Genomic DNA, 17,143 nt, shown 5'->3' on the forward strand with positions numbered 1-17,143 from the left:
CAATAAAAATAAATAAATAACGTGCAACCCTCCCCCCCCAAAAATTATTTTCTTTTTTTTTCTTTTTGTTTAATGCCTGTAATGTCAGGGTGACATGATATCTCAATATACTTTTGATTTATATCTAATTGGAGCCCAGATGTATGGCACAGCCTTTAAGAGTTATGGTCGGTGGTTAGAATCCATCAATCACTCCTTGGAAACCCTATGGGGCAGGTCTACCCTGTCCTATAGGGTCACTGAGTAGGAATTGATTCAAGGGCAATGCGTTTGGTTTCTTTTTTTCTTTTTTTTTTTCCTTTTGGTTAATTGCTAATGATTGCAAGCATTTCTTCACATGTTTGTTAGCAGCTTGAATGTCTTGTTTGTTGAAGTGTCAGTTCATATCCTTTACCCATTTTTTAACTGGATTGTTTTCTTTTTGCTGTTCAGATGTTGAGGTTTTGCTTAAATTTTAAAGATTAGACCCTTATCAGATATGTCGTAGCCAAAAACTTTTTCCCAATCCATAGGTTCTCTCCTTACTCTTTCAGAGAAGTCTTTCGTCGAGCATAAGACTTTAATTTTTAGGAGGTTCCATTTATATACTTCATCTTTCTTGTAGGCATTTTTAGTTATATTTGGTAATCTATTTATGCCTTATATTAGGGCATCCAGCATTGTGCCTAATTTTTCCTCCATGATCTTTATAGCTTTAGGTTTTACATTTTGCTCTTTGATCCATTTTGAGTTAGTTTTTATGTATGGTGTGAGGTATGAATCCTGTTTCATTTTTCAAAAGATAGATATCCAATTTTGTTAGGTCCATTTATTGAAGAGTCTGTCTCTTCTCCATTCAATAATCTTTGGTCCATTGTTGAAGATCAGCTGTCCATAGATGAATGGATTTACATCTGGGTTTTCAATTTTATTTCATTGGTTTAGTAGGTTCTGAGATCAGGTAGTGTGAAGCCTCCTACTTTGTTCTTTTTTAAAAAATTTACTTATTTGGACCCTCTTTCCCTTCCATATGAATTTAGTGATTAGCTTTTCTACCTCGGTGAAGAATGCTTTTGGGATTTGGATCGGGATCACATTATATCTACCTTTTGCTTTGAGTTGTATTGATATTTTCACAATGTTAGGTCTCCTATCCAAGAGCATGATATGTTTTTCCATTTATGTAGGTCTCCTTTGTTTTCTTGCAGCAGTTTGTTGTTGTTTTCTTTGTATAAGTTTTTTATGTCCCTGATTAGATTTATTCCTAAGTATTTTATCTTTTGGGGGGCTATTGTAAATGGTATTGTTTTCCTGATTTTCTTTTCCCAGTTCTCTCTGTTGATAGGGAGCAATCCAACTGATTTTTTGTATGTATCTTGTATCCTGCCACTTTGCTGAATGCTTCTGTTAGTTCCAACAGCTTTCTTGTGGAGCCCTTAAGATTCTGTATGTATAGGATCATATCACCTGGGAATAGGGATAGTTTTACATCTTCCTTGTCAATGTGAATAGCCTTTATTTCCTTTTCTTGCCTTATTGCTTTTGCTAGGACTTCCAAAACAATGCTGAATAAGAGTGATGATAAAGGGCATTGTAGTCTGGTTCTCCTTTTCAGGAGGAATGTTTTCAGATTCTTCCCATTGAGGATAATGTTGGCTGTTGGTTTTGTATAAATTCCCTTTATTATGTTGAGGAATTTCCCTTCTATTCCTATTTTGCTAGGCTTTTTATAAGGAATGGGTGTTGGACTTTATCAAATGCCTTTTCTGCATCGATAGATATAATCATGGGATTCTTTTCCGTTGTTTTATTTATATGGTGATTATGTCGATTGATTTTTTTAATGTTGAAATAGCCTTGCATACTTGGTATGAATCCCACGTGGCTGTGATGTATTATTTTTTGATATGCTATTGTATTCTATTGGATAGGATTTTGTTGATTATTTTTACATCTATATTCATGAGGGATAATAGTCTGTAGTTATTTGGGTTTTTGTTTTTGGTTTGTTTTAGTGGTGTCTTTGCCTGGCTTTGGTATTAGGGTTATGCTGGCTTCATAGAATGAATTTGGGAGTATCCCTTCTTTTTCTATGTTCTGGAATAGTTTGAGTAGAACTGGTGTCAACTCTTCTCTGAATGTTTGGTAGAATTCTCCAGTGAAGCCATTTGGACCAGCACTTTTTTTTTGCTTGGGAGTTTTATTATAACCCCTTTGATATCTTCTTTTGTTATGGGTCTGTTCAAATTTTCTACCTCAGTTTGTGTTAGTTTAGGTAGGTGGTGCGTTTCTAGAAATTTGTCCATTTCCTGTAGGTTTTCAAATTTGTTGGAGTATGATATTACTTAGTGTTCTGTTATGATCCTTTTTATTTCAGTGGATTCTGTTGTAATGTCACCTACCTCATTTCTTATTTGGTTATTTGCATCTTCGGTTTTTCTCTTGTCAATTTAGCCAGTGGTTTGCCAATTTTATTAATCTTTTCAAAGAACCAGCTTTTGGTCTTGTTGATTCTTTCTATTGTTTTTGTGTTCTCTGTTTCATTTATTTCTGCTCTAATTTTTATTATTTTGTGTCTTCTGGTGACAGTGAGCTTCTTTTGCTGCTCTAATTGAACAGGAGGGTTAATGTCTTGATTTGTGCGATTTTTCTTTTTTGGTGTGTTTATTGCTATAAACTGACCTCTGAGCATTGCTTTTGCTGTGTCCCACAGGTTTGGGTATGTTGTGTTTTCATTCTCATTTGATTCTAGGAATTTCTTAAAATTTCATCTTTGAATTCTTCTATTACCCAGTAGTTTTTAAGAAGGGTGGTATTTAGTTTACATTTATCAGATTTTCCCCCTTTCTCTTCCTGCTATTGATGCCTACTTTTATAGCACTGTGATTGGAAAAGATGCTTTGTATAATTTTGATTTTTTTTTTAATTGTTGAGGCTTCTTTTGTGGCCTAAAATGTGGTCTGTTCTGAAGAATGCTCCGTGAGCATTGGAAAAGAACGTGTACTTTGCTGCTGTTGGGTGAGTGCTCTGTATGTGCCTATGAGGTCAAGTTCGTTGATTGTGATAATTAGATCTTCTATGTCTTTGCTGAGTTTCTTTCTAGTTGTTCTGTCCTTCACCTAGAGTGGTGCATTAAAATCTCCTAGTATTATTGTGGAAGTGTCTATTTCTCTTTTCAGTACTTTTAGACTTTGTTTTACGTATTTTGGAGCTCTGTCTTTGGGTGCAAATATATATTTTATGGTTGTGTCCTCTCGATGGATTGACACTTTAATCATTATACAATGTCCTTTCTTGTTTTTTATAGTGGATTTTAATTTAAAATCTATTTTATCAGAGATTAATATTGACATTCCTGCTCTTTTTTCTTTATTCTTTGCTTGATATATCTTTTTCCTTCCTTTAAGTTTTAGTGTACTTATATTTTTGTGCCTAAGGTGTGTGTCTTGCAGACAGGATATGGATGTCTATGTTTTTTTATCCATTCTGTCGCTCTCTGCCTCTTTACTGGTGCATTTAGGCCATATACATTCAGTGTGATTTTCGGTAGGTATAAGTTTATTGCTGTCATTTTCTTAAGCTTTTTTTTTGTGTGTAGTGTTGATGGTTTCTTAATTTTCCTTGCTGAGTCTTTTTTTAGTTCTTATTTATTGGGCTTGTCTTTTCATTTCCTTCATTGTTTTTTGTTTTGTGTGTGCTGAATCTTTATGATTTTCTTCTTTTATATATTGATGAGTAGGTTTGTTGACTTTCTTTGTGGCTACTCTGAAATTTACCCTTATCTTCCTAAGTTTAAAGCAGTAATTTATTTCTTGATATCGTCTCGACTTCTCCATATGGACATTATGAAGCTTTATTCCCTTTATTCCCACTGTGTGTTTTAAGTAGTTGACAGTTACAAATTGATGTCTCTGGAACCCTGTTTTCCATCTTTAGTTTTATTTTATTTTTGAGAGTTCTTTCTCTGAGTTGATATCTGTCTGATGTTGTCATGTGTTTTAATCTCAGGTTGTTGTCTGGTGTGTTGTTATTTTCTGTCTGAAGGACTCCCTGTAATATTTCTTGTAAAGTTGATCCGGTTTTTACAAATTTCTCTAATTTTGTTTATCTAGAAATCCCCTAAATTCACCATCATATTGGAGGGCTAATTTTGCTGGGTGTATAATTCTCGGTTGGCAGCGTGTTTTCAAGATTTTTTATATATTATCCTATTGCCTTCTTGCCTGCATTGTTTCTGCCAACTAATCAGAACCTAGTCTTATCAATGTCCCTTTGTAAATGACCTTTCATTTTCCTGAGTTGCTTTCAGGGTTCTTCCTTTGTTTTGGGTTTGGAAAGTTTAATGATGGTGTGTCTCGTGATTTTCTGTTGTGATTTCTCCTGTATGGGATTCGTTGTGTTTCTTGTATAGTTATCTTTCTCATCTTTCATGATATTAGGGAAGTTTTCTGTTACCATATCTTCAACAATTCTCTCTGTGTTTTTTGTCAACGCTTCCTCTTCTGGGATTCTAATCACACTTATGTTATTCCTCTTGATGGTGTCCCGCATAACCCTAAGGCTTTCTTCATTTTTTTGTTTAATTATTCCTCAAACAGATTAGTGTCAAGATACAGGTCTTGTATTCCACTGACCCTGTCTTCCATTATTTCAAGTCTACTCTTATGACTTTCCATTGGTTGTCAATTTCTGCAATTTTCTTTTAAGCTTCTGGATTTCTAGTTGCTCTTTCTGTATCATTTCAAATTTTCTATTTATTCTGTCTTTTTGTTCTTGTATTATTTTCCTGAATTCTTCTAGCATTTTTTCTTTGTTTTCTTTGGTTTTGTCTGTGTTCTTCATAGTTTTGTCTGTATTTTCTTGATTAATTTGAGTGCCCTATACATTTTTTTTTTTATACGTAAGCCAAAAACCAAACCCATTGCCATCAAGTCGATTCTAACTCATTGTGACCCTATAGGACAGAGTAGAACTGTCCCATATGGTTTCCAAGGATTGCCTGGTGGATCTGAACTGCTAACCTTTTGGTTAGCAGCCGTAGCCTTGACCAATATGCTACCAGGGTTTCCACCCTAAACATAAGCCTTTTGAATTCCTTATCATAGAGCTCCATTACTTTTTCTTCCTCAGGGAGGATTTCTAGTTCTTTATTATGGTCATTTGTGGTGCCATCTTGCCCCACTTCTTTAGGTGGTTTTCTATGACCTGTTGTCCCCAAGACATTAAGGAGTTATAGTATTTAGTTTTTGTTTATATGATTGTTTGCTGGGTCTTATTTTGTTTTGTTGATTCCTGACAGGTGTGGCTGGAGTATTGCTCTGATCACTAGATTGATCATGCTGAACCACTCCCTAGCTATCTTTGGATGAGTGGAGTGGTGGGCAGGCACGGTAGCACAGGTCTCTGTTTACCGATCTTGAGGTGAAGCTGACGGTGGTTTGGTTGGGCTTTGGCCTCCATCTGTCTTCAGATTAGTGGCTCAGGAGCAGGGAATGATGCTCTCTCTGCACTTGGAGCAGCTGATGTGATGGCTGTGTAGGTGAGGGGGGGAATGCTGTTCACCTGTTGCTGGTTGGGAGGGAATGTGTGGGTCATAGAGGGAGGGCTGTGGTGGGGGGACACTCACAGAGTTCCTCTTCATTTATCTTCTCCTAGCCAGGAAGAAAGGAGGAAGGAAGGAACAGCAGGTGGATGTTTGCTCAGTCTCACTGCATCTGTCTGTCAGTGGTGGTAAGAGGAAGGAAGGTGCAACAGATAGGTATACATGCACTCACTCTTCTTACACTCCACACTAGGCAGGGAGTGGAAGGAAAGGGTCTCAGTGGGGATGCACACATAGTTATAGCTACTCTGCCCCTCTGTGTTTTGGTTAAGAAATGGAGTTGCAAATGGTGGATGCACACAGTGGTGACGCTTCATGTCAGGTGGGGGGAGGGAGGAAGCGACTGCAGGGCGATGTGCCTAGTCATGGCTCCCTTGTCCCTTGCTAGGTGGGTTAAGAGACAGAGTCACATCTGTGGAGGTACACACAGAGGCGCTATCTCACGTCAGGTGAGGGGATGGGGAAAGGGCTCCTGGGGGATGTGCACATAGACGGGTTTCCTCTGACCCTCACTGGGTGGGTTAAGGGATGAAATCATACCGGGTGAATGCACACATAGTGATGCCATCTTGTGTCAGTTGGTGGCGGGGAAGGGAGGAAAAGGCTGTGGTGGGATGCACATAGTCATGGTTCCTCTGCTCCTTGCTGAGCAGGTTAAGGGAGAGAGTCCTGCCTGGTGGATGCCCACTCACATCATGTAGGGGGAGGGAGGAAGGGCCTACGAGGGGATTCATGCACAGTTAAGGCTCTTCTACCCCTCCCTGGGTAGGTCAAGTGATTGCATCTCCCCTGGCAGATGCACACACAAAGATTTTGCCTTACACTGGATGGGAGGAAGGAGGAGGGAGTGCTGGGTGACCTCTCTCACTGTCTTGCTACCACTGCCCTCCACCAGGCCCTTGGTGAGGGAATAAGTGGCAGGTGGGCACGGGAATGGGGGTGTGCCTAGTCTTGCTCATCAAGTGGGCAAGGGTGAGCACTGGGTGGTGTTGGGTGGGATAAGGGGAAGAGGATGGGCTTGTGTTATGAGCTGCCACCTCTAATCAGGTGGATGGGTTGAGGGGGAGTGAGTTCCTCCATCTAGGATACGTGGGTGCCAGGGGACCTTGCATCTACTGAAACCAGTGAGCAGGACCTGTTCACTCTCAAGTACAAAGAAGGAGGACCACGGGAGGACTGCTTGTATGGGAGAGCTCCCGCCAACACTCTGTGGATCCACTGCCCCGTGCACACCACTCAACTCTGAGTATCTCCGGTTCTGGATCTGGCACCCTCCCCATCTCTGCTTCTCTCCCTGTGTCTCTATAGAGGTCCTCTCTCCCTTTTGGGAAAGTCACGAAGTTGTCTCGCTGTTTTCTTCACGTAAAGTTGCTGCTGGCTTTGTCCAAAGTTAGCTGCAGTGAGCCAAGAAAGCTGACTGAGCTCCTCTGTTCCATGTTACTCCTCTTTTGCTGCTTTCTTATTCCTTCCAGCTGGTGTTTGGTTTAGTCCTTTAATTTTCTTTTTTCATGTTCAGGGTTCCCGGATTATTATGTGATTGTATTTTGCTGGGCTTTTTGGGTCTTTGTTGCAGGAGGACATTATGGTGTGTGTGACTAAGCCACTATCTTGGCTCCACCCCATTTTATAATAATTCTTGAATTAGGTGATATAGGACTGTCAGCTCTATTTTTCATTTTCCAACTTTTTTTTGTTAATCTAGATGATTTGCATTGGCATGTAAATTTTAGAAATGTCAATTTTTTTTTTAATGCCTGTCTGAATTTGATTTGGCATTGTATTGAACATGATAGGTCATTTTGGGGGGAAACTGACATCCTAACAATATTACATTTTCCAAGCCATAGACATGCTATTTCTTTATATTTCTTTATATTTCAGTCTTCATAAATTTCTCTCATATTTTATAGTTTCTAGTGTGGATTTTTTAGTGTAAAGAGTTTACGTGCATTTAAATATTTATTCCTTGATATCTTGATGTCATTACAAATGCTATTTTTAAATTTTAACTTCCCAATTTGTTACCAAACCCATTGCAGTCAAGTCAATTCCAACTCATTGCAACTCTACAGGATAGAGTAGAGCTGTCCCTTAGGGTTTCCAAGGAGTAGTCGGTGGATTCAAACTGCCTACCTTTTGGTTAGCAGCCAAGCCCTTACTGCACCACCAGGGTTCTAGTTTGTTACCAGTATATAGAAATACAATTTATTTCTATATATTAGCCTTGTGATCTGCAGCCTTGCTAAACTGATGTATTAATTGTAGAAGTTATTTTTTATACATTGCTTTAGACTATGTATATAATGATGCTGTCTACAAATAATCAGATTTACTTCTTTCCTTACAAGTCTTTAAACTTTTATTTTATTGTACCTCCATTACAATGTTGAAAAGAAGTCATGAGAGCAGGCATTTGTTTCTTGCCTTGTTTATGATCTTAGAATGGAAATATTCAGTCTTTCACCTTTAAATATGATGTAGGCGCTCTTATTCAGGTTGAGAAATTTCCTTTCTATTCCTTGGCTGAGAGTTGAATTTTGGATCTTAAATTTTGTCAAATGCTTTTTCTGCATGTATTGAGATGATCATATGGCTTTCTCTTTTGATTTGTTGATATGATGGATTACTTTGATTTTGAAATGTTGAGTTCACTTGCATTCATATAGTTTTGCTTTCAATTGTTAAAATTTTGTTGAAGTTTGTTGTATCTGTGTTCATTAGGGATTTTAATCTGCAATCTTGTTTTGTTTTGTTTTTATACTTTTTTTGTTTGTTTTTGGTGTCAAGGTTATACTGGTCTTGTAAAATGAGAAGAGTTCTTTCTTCCTCTAACTTCTAAAAGGATTTGTATAAGATTAGCATTATTTTTACCTTATATGTTTGATAGACTTCATCAGGAAAAACATCCGGTCCAGGATTTTTCTTCGTGGGATAGTTTGGGTTTACAAATGCAATTTAAAAAATAAGCCCAGAGCTATTCAGAGTTTCTGTTTCTTCCTGAGTTGTTTTTACTGGGTTTTGTTGTTCAAGAAAAGTGTCTATATCATCTCAGGTGTAAAATTTATTGGCATAATGTTGTTTAACCCCATCCAGTGTCGTCGAGTCGATTCCGACTCCTAGCAACCCTATAGGACAGAGTAGAACTGCCCCATAGAGTTTACAAGGAGCACCTGGTGGATTTGAACTGCCGACCCTTTGGTTAACACTTAACCACTACGCCACCAGGGTTTCCACTATGTTGTTTATGGTAATTAATTATTATTATTTTAATACCTGAACATTTTTAAGGATCTCACTCGTTTTTAGTAATTTGTGTTTTTCCCATTTTTTACTTGCCCCTTCTTTCTAGGCATTTGTTAATTTTTGAGTATTTTCAAGCCATCTAATTAAGGTTTTTTTCTTATCTTTTTTCTTTTATTATTGATTTCTTTGATTATATTTGTTATTTCCTTCCTAATATCTACTTTGGGTTCATGTTATACTTTGTTCCTAGCTTCTAAGGTAGAAACTGAGATAATAGATTTAGGCCTTTCTTCTTTATCTAATATTAATATTTAAAGCTATAGATTTCCCTCAAAGCATTTCTTTAGCTGCATCCCACAAAATTTCAAGTTGTTTTTATTATCATTCAATTTGAAATAGGTTATTTGTTGTCATACTAGACATCAACGAATAAGAGAAAAAGCTCTCGGTGAAGAAAGTAAAATGTCTCATGATAACTTAAAAAATAATTGAGTTTATTACACCTAAATTGTAAAAGTGGTAGGAAGATAGGGGTACAGAATGGAAAAATAAACTCACATCTAATAAAAGAGATCTCAGAACTCAAATACACAGTAAGCCACAAGCAAAAATTTAAGCTCCAAGCTTTTATTATCCCATGAGATTTTTATGACTCATCATAATTTTGCCATGAAAGAGAAAATGAACTTGAAGACAGTATGTTTTTAGAAATAACTATGACCACTTTAAACAAGTGGATACTCTCAAATTAGTTCTGTTCTGAAGTTGGAAATTATTTTTGGGAAAGTAAAAACATAAAACATCAGAAATGTGTGAAGATTCAGAGACACACGAACAACAAAAAAAAAAAATCAGAATTTCTGAATGCCAATCTGGTTCTGGGATATTTGTGAAATCTTACCCTATCCCAAGGCAAACATTTTTGTCATTCATTTAAAGTGACAATCCCAACAAGACTTTTCAGTACCCTTTTTATGTCCTTGTTCCTCAGGCTGTAGATAAAGGGATTCAGCATGGGTGTGACTATGGTGTACATCACTGAGGCTATTGCACTGGCCCTGAAATTTTGGATAGTGGTAGAACTGAGGTAGACCGCAAGACCTGTACCATAAAACAAGGAAACAACTGAAAGATGAGACCCACAAGTGGAAAATGCCTTATATTTCCCCCTTGCTGATGTAATTCTCAGTATGGAAGAGACAATCTGAGAATAAGAAAATGTGATGCCAGCGAGGGGAATAATGCCCATCACCACAGTAGCAAAATACTTCTCTATGATATTGAGGAGGGTGTGAGAACAGGCAAGTTGGATAACCTGATTGATTTCACAGAAGAAGAGGGGAATCTCCAAGTTAGTACAGAAGGACAATCTCAATATCAGTAAATTGCGTAGCAGAGAATCCAAGACACTTAATATCCAGGAAAGCAGCAGCAGCAAGCCACAGAGCCTGGGATTCATGAAGACTGTGTAGTGCAGTGGGTGACAGATGGCCACAAACCGGTCATAAGCCATTATAGAAAGGAGAAAAACATCCAACTCTGCAAAAAGAGTGAAAAAATACATATGAGTTAGGCAGCCTTGATAGGTGATGGCTTTGTTATGGGTGTGGATGTTCAGCAGCATCTTTGGGACAGTGGTGGAGAAGAAACATACATTTATGAAGGACAGGTTGGAGAGGAAGAAATACATGGGAGTGTGAAGGTGGGAGCCAGTAATGATGATCAAGATGATGAGAAGGTTCCCAGTAAAGGTGACCTATTACATAGACAGGAACAGGCCAAGAAGAAAAGGCTGGAGTTCTTCCTCTTCTGAGAGTCCAAGAAGAATAAATTCTGAAATCTGTGTTTGGTTTTCTAGTTCCATGTAGCTGGTGTGACTGTCAAGAAACAGGAAGAATACTTTACAAACAAATAGGCATCACCAACCAACAGCACTATGACAGATGATAATTTTCACATAATAAACATAAATACAAGAATTGTATTTTACACATAAAATAAATAAAACCCTGTATTTTGTCAGTGGATCATGTTCAGCTGAATATTCAGAGTATTAAAAATGCAGCTATTCTTTCTACCACTGACCGCCTTCCAAGTTAGCAAATTAACCCCTAATCATAACCTACCTTATAAAGCCAGCACTCTCTCCCCATACATTTCTCTGAGATAGAATCACCTTGCTCCTTTCTCCTCAGAGTGTCATCCATGGACTAGAAGCATCAGCCTCACCTGAAAGCTTGTTAGAAATGCAGAATCAGTAGGCTGCCCCTACTGAATCAGAATCTGATTATAACAAGTTCCCAGTTGTATTACTTTCCCAGGAATGCCAAATTACCTAGGTAATTTTTCCTAGCTCACAAATTACCCCAAACTGGGTGACTTAAAACCACAGAAATTGATTCTCTCACAGTTCAGGAGGCCTGGAGTACAAAATCAAGGTGTCAGTAGGATTGGTTCCTTCTGAAGGCTCCCTCCTGGCTTCTGGTGGTTGCCAGCAATCCTTGGTGTTCCTTGGCTTGTAGACACGTCACTCCAGTCTCTGTCTCCATCTTCACGTGGCCTTCTTCTTTCTGTGTCTCTGTGTCCTCTTCTCTTCTCATAATGACCTCAGTCATTGGATTTACAGCCAACCCGAAATCCAGAATCATTTCATCTGGAGATTCTTAATTAACTACATCTGCAAAGACCTTTTTTCTTTTAAGATCAATTCTGAGATTCCAGCTGTGCATACATTTTGGGAGGACACAATTCATTCCACTACATTAGGTGATTCATATACAGATTATAGCTGATCCAGCTGACAGTGATCTAGCTGACAGTGAGTGCCTCCAGGGATAAGAAGCCCCACATTTTAAGTGTTTTTCCTTTTACATCCTGCTTAACTATAGGGTTGCTATAGGGTCGTTATGAGTTGGAATTGACTTGACAGCAATGGGTTTTGTTTTGGTTTAACTATGACAATACGTTACTCTTCCAAAAGCTGCAATTTGCCTCCTTGTAACTTTCATCAGCTACACTTAATTCTGATCTCTAAATTGAAAGGGCACTTTTGGTATATCTGTCCAGAGGACACCCTCCCTCTCTAAGAACTGGGCTTTGTCTCACAAATACTAGGATGCGCCCCTGCCCTGCAGTCTAACTTATACTGTCAAAGCTGATTTGATCAGGAGAACACATGACAGACAATAGTCGAATGAGCATCTTACCTCATCCCTGTGTTTCCCCTACCCTTGGAATTTAGGATTGAAACTTTGAGATTACACTTACGTGGGACTTTGGAATTCTCATTGTGGTGATCATATTCTGCCAAGGGCATGGAGAAGCCTAGAAATATATTTTACAGAATGAGAGGAAAAAACAATTTAGACATGCAGAAAGAAGTTTGTACAAGAGACACAGTGGACATTATGGATATAATGGAGAGGAAAGTTGCATTAGACCCTGGTACCTTTCCATTTTCAACCTTCACTCAAAGACCCACCCTCTAGAGAGGATGATGGACATACTGATTAAGAGTGGGAAGTCTGGAGTCGCAGTACAAGGGATTGAAGACAACTCTGGCACTTATTAACTATGTGATCGTAGGAGGGTTAGTTACTTAAACTCTCTGTGCATTTTTTTTTTACCTGTAAAATAGAGGTCATTGAAGACTTATAATATTTTTGAGAGGAACAATTGAGCTACATATGTAAATCATTTGGGAGATTGTTTACAAATAGAATAAGTATTAGCTATAAGATTTTTATAAGCATTAACTAATACTATGGGGCCCTGGTGGCACAGTGGTTAAGAGTTTAGGCTGGTAACCAAAAGGCTGGCAGTTTGAATACACCAGCCACTCCTTGGAAACTCTATGGGGCAGCTCTATTCTGTTTTATAGGGTTGCTATGAGTCAAAATCAACTCCATGACAACGAAACAGGAACTAATATTATCACTGGAACCCAACCTTGATTATTTGTATTTTATTTTTATGCTCAGTTTAATATCTCATATTGTTTCAAGAATTATAATAAATTTGACTCTAAAAATACTATATTTGTTCCTGATTTTAATGCACATGCTTCTAAATGTTTTCCAATTAGTATGATGTTGATGGTGATCTTAAATACCATATCTTCGTCATGGAAAGAAAGTGTCTGTCTATTCAGAGAACTATATGAGAATTTTTTTATATAAGGAAAAGAGGACGAAAATTGTCTTGCACTTACACAGTATATCTTGAGATCATATTCACAACTCACAGTTCAGAAAATTTTTTGCCCTATAAAACAGTCAAATAGTTTTGAAAATTTTAATGACTTTCAAAAACTTTATGGTCCTACAGAAGATGATTAGATCTGGGCTCCACCACTTATTAGCATAAGGTTGAGAAAGATAAAAGATAATGTGTGTATACACACACATATACTTAGTATGGTGCTACATCACCAATGAATAAGGTGTTACCCTCCAATGTTAATCTTCAATGTAATTTTTAAATGTTATACATTTTCACATTTTCCTAACTTTTGACTATAAGCATTTATAAAACAGAAATCAATTTCAAAAAGTAAACAACAGGGATTATTTTCACTCTAACGAATGAATTCCAGGTAGTTCAAAACATTTTTAATGCCACACAGTTGCTCACAAAATTCAATTAATGCATTTCATGATGGGATAAGAGAATAAAGAGAAATGTCCGCAGAGAAAAGTAATGAGAAAAAACATAAGAGAGAGAGAAATAGAGAATGCAGAGAAGAGAGATAAAAGTAACAAAAAGATGTGGGTGAGTTACTCCCTATGCATGTGCCTTACTGCCTGATGACTCTTGCCTTCTATTTCCTGCTTTAATAACTAGTAGAAATGATGGGGGTGACAGTGAGTTAAATAAACTCAAGATATCTCCTATGTCCCTTTTCTGAAAGCTTTGCTAGTTATAATACCAGACATAACGGTAGCAAGGGAGCCTCAGAAACAGTTATTGAAGAGAAACTGTCAGAAAGTGGAAAATAAACTAAGCTAGAAGTGGCAAATGGTACTTTGAGGATCCAAATTTTTTAAATTCTATGACCATTGGGAGTCCAGACAAAAGTCTCCTGGGAAAAAAATAAATTTAAACCCTAAAATTGTACTTACTTTTCCAGACCAAGTGGGGATTTCAAGATAAATGACCTCCAAGATTTCAGTCAAGATGAAGCAACTCTTACTGGCTTTGTAAAAAGACGTAAATTTTAAGGAGAGATCTGATGGTGTTTGAGGCAAAGGGTGATAACATAAAGATGATAGAACAGTTTGAGACAAAATTTGACAGCTACAGATGTAGTCAAATGCTGGTAAAGCACACTGCAGAGCTGAAAGGTGTTACTCTTTCAAATGTTTAAGGAATGCAACAACTCTATGGCTTTAAAAAATTAACAAATCTCTTGCTGTTGTTAGGTGCCATAGAGAAGGGTCTGACACATATGAAGCCTATGTACAACAGAATGAAATGCTGCCCAATCCTGCACCATTCTCACAATCTTCCCACAGAAATGTATCAGGACAAAAATCGTTAGAGACATTTTCTCATTTCCTACTCCCTCTAGGAAGGATGGAGTCGGGGTTGCCATGAGATGTAATCGAGCCTACGGCAACTGGCTTTTTGTTGTTGTTCTTTTGTTTTTTTAGTTTGGTTTGCTCAATACCTTTTGAGCATCAGTTAATTCAATGTGCTGTTAATGCACAAGGTATGATAACTCACATCCTGTCCAGAAAAATTGTCAGCGGCTATTCCATTCAAGTGTCTTATAACATGTCTGGGACTCCCTCACAAGGTATGTACCACAGGAACGTACAAACCAGTCAGTGAGAATAAATTCCTAATTCCCATCTGCCTTAATTTTATCTCCATCTTCTTGTCCACAACTGATGTCTTTTCCTGTAGAAACCTTCTTCCAAAAACCCAGACCTCTTTTTGGTTTTCTAGGAGGAATAACACCTGTCAAGCAGAGTACTTGCTTCTTTTTTAATTTTGTCTGACCACAAATAAAATCTTCACCTTTAAAGAAAAATGGTCTATCACTTTCAGTCGGTTAAATACTCGACGGCACTGGGTTTATGCAAAATTAAGATAATACTGAAAAATCCCTAAATTCCTCTGAACAGGAAAGACTGAGAACCTCTGGAGAAGGTATAAAAAGAGATAAGATGACAGATGCAGAGTCTGAAAAGGGGAAAATATAGAAAGCCCAGAGGTTGGCAATTGAGGAGGGAGTATTAGGAGATGAATTACCATAATGGGGACTTTTCAAGAAAAATTTCATACACTGGATAGCAAACCCTCTCCTCTCTCTCTTTGATTAAATCAGTGGTAAAATATGCATTTCTTAGTAATGGTTTTACATAGGAAATTTTTTATGACAAATACGTAAAAAGTTCAGTGTCTTGCATCAAGGCTCTGATGGGGTAAAACCAAGGCTGCCCATGAGAAGCTGTGGGCACGTGCAGTTTTCCAGTTAGCAGCAGCCTAAAGGAGTTTCTACGTTCCTGGGTAGTACAAGTGTTTTCTGCGTGGCTACTGACAAAGAGATTAGTAGTTCAGATCCATGTAGCAGCATTGCAGAAGAAAGACCTAAGGATTCCTTCCATAAGATTGCAGCTGTGAAAACCCTATGCAGTACAGTTCTACTCTGAAGCACATGGGGTTGCCATGAGTTGAAATCAACCTGACTGAAAGAGGTCTGGGTTTTTGGAAGGAGGTTTCTACACGAAAAACAGCACTTTTGGACAGGAAGCAGATGGAATTAAGGTAGGTGGGAATTGGGAATTTATTCGCACCAACTGGTTTCTATGTTCATGTGATACATACCTTGTGAAGGAGTCCCAGACATGTTATAAGACACGTGAATGGAATACCTGCTGACAGTTTATCTGGAGAGGATGCGAGCTATCATACTTTGTGCATGAAAAGCACATTGAATTAACTAATGCTCAAAAGATGTTAAAAACGTGGGAATTTTTCTTACATACAGGGTACAGCACTCATCTTACAGCAACCACAAAGCCTTTCTAGAAAGGGGTTTCTGTTAGGAAGCTTTACTACTAAGAGTAGTCCCTATCTGATTATCAAACTACCAGAATCCATCAAGTGTCTTTGGGCATGAAATGGGGGAGATTATCCAGGATTATCCAGATGGGACCAATGTAATCACAAGGGTACTTATAAAAGGGAAGCAGGGGATCAAAAGAGACAAAAGCCTAGTTCATGGCAGAAACAAAAGGTTGGAGTGATGTGAGGAAAGGGTCATGAGCCAAGGAATGTAGGCAACCTCTAGTAGCTAGAAAACCAAGGTAGCAGATTCTCCCCTAGAGCTTCCAGAAGGAGTCAACCCTGCTGACACCTTGATTTTTACCCCGGAGGAACTGACCTCAGACATCTGGTCATCAGAACTGTAAGAAAATAAATTTGTGTCCTTTAAGCCACCAAGTAGTACCATTTTGTTAAGCAGCAGTAGAAAACTAAATACACTTTTACCTAGCATAGTGAGGTCATAACCTCTATGTTACACCACTACTGGCAGATATAGTGGTGATGCTAACTAAGATCTGCTGGGTAGGAAAAGCGGTTCTCTAGTTTTCTATGCTATCAGATGGATATAAAAGCATCAACAGAAATCTATGTTCATAGTTGTTCCACACTCTTCATTATGGGAACCTTAAAACCACGGCAAAGGATGCTTCTGAAATCATAGGCAGAAACTGCTTCAAAACCTCCCGTTTCAATATTGGTCTGGGAAGGTTGAAGCAGGGCACCACTTGAAAGGAAAACCTAGAGCTGTGGATGGCAAAACAACTGCTCTTTATTACTCAGAGGGACTGAGGGTTGTAGTGTCCTTGGCCTGTGCCAAGGCTTCAGGGTCATCTGAAGTGAGTATGAAACTGTTTGGATGTCATTTAGAACACTGGTTCTCTCCCATGAGAAATTCTGCTCTGCAGAGGAAACGTGGAAATGCTCAGAGACATTTTGGGCTGTCATGACAGGGGTAGAGGCAATTCAGTGTATAGAGGTCAAGGATGCTGTTCAACAACCTACAATGCACAGGACAAAAATTTATCCCATAACAACAAAGAATTAACTGTCCCAAAATGTCAACAGTACCATGGCTGAGACACCCAAAATTAGATCCATTTCCTGATCTTGCAAAATAAATACTGAGGTCTAGAGAGGTGAAGTGAACTCTTTGGGCCATATAATTAACACTCACCTCTTTCACCAACTGAAAAGTGAGAGATCTGATCATGCCCTGGCCCCCTTCTTGGAGAAGGGAAACCAGATGTAGATAAGAAGAGAAAGCCA

At 38.2% G+C, this 17,143-nt stretch overlaps 1 protein-coding gene across 1 annotated transcript; it reads right to left on the bottom strand.

Annotated features, from left to right (window-relative positions):
* Positions 1 to 9,749: 9,749 nt before the first annotated feature.
* On the bottom strand, positions 9,750 to 11,395 carry LOC104846196 (olfactory receptor 7A10-like). The gene has a single exon (XM_064279901.1). It carries the CDS (start codon positions 10,512 to 10,514, stop codon positions 9,750 to 9,752), a length of 765 nt encoding a protein of 254 aa, XP_064135971.1. The 5' UTR covers positions 10,515 to 11,395.
* Between the last annotated feature and the right edge of the window lie 5,748 nt (positions 11,396 to 17,143).

This window comes from Loxodonta africana, chromosome 3, assembly GCF_030014295.1.
Source record: "Loxodonta africana isolate mLoxAfr1 chromosome 3, mLoxAfr1.hap2, whole genome shotgun sequence".
Taxonomy (NCBI): domain Eukaryota; kingdom Metazoa; phylum Chordata; class Mammalia; order Proboscidea; family Elephantidae; genus Loxodonta; species Loxodonta africana.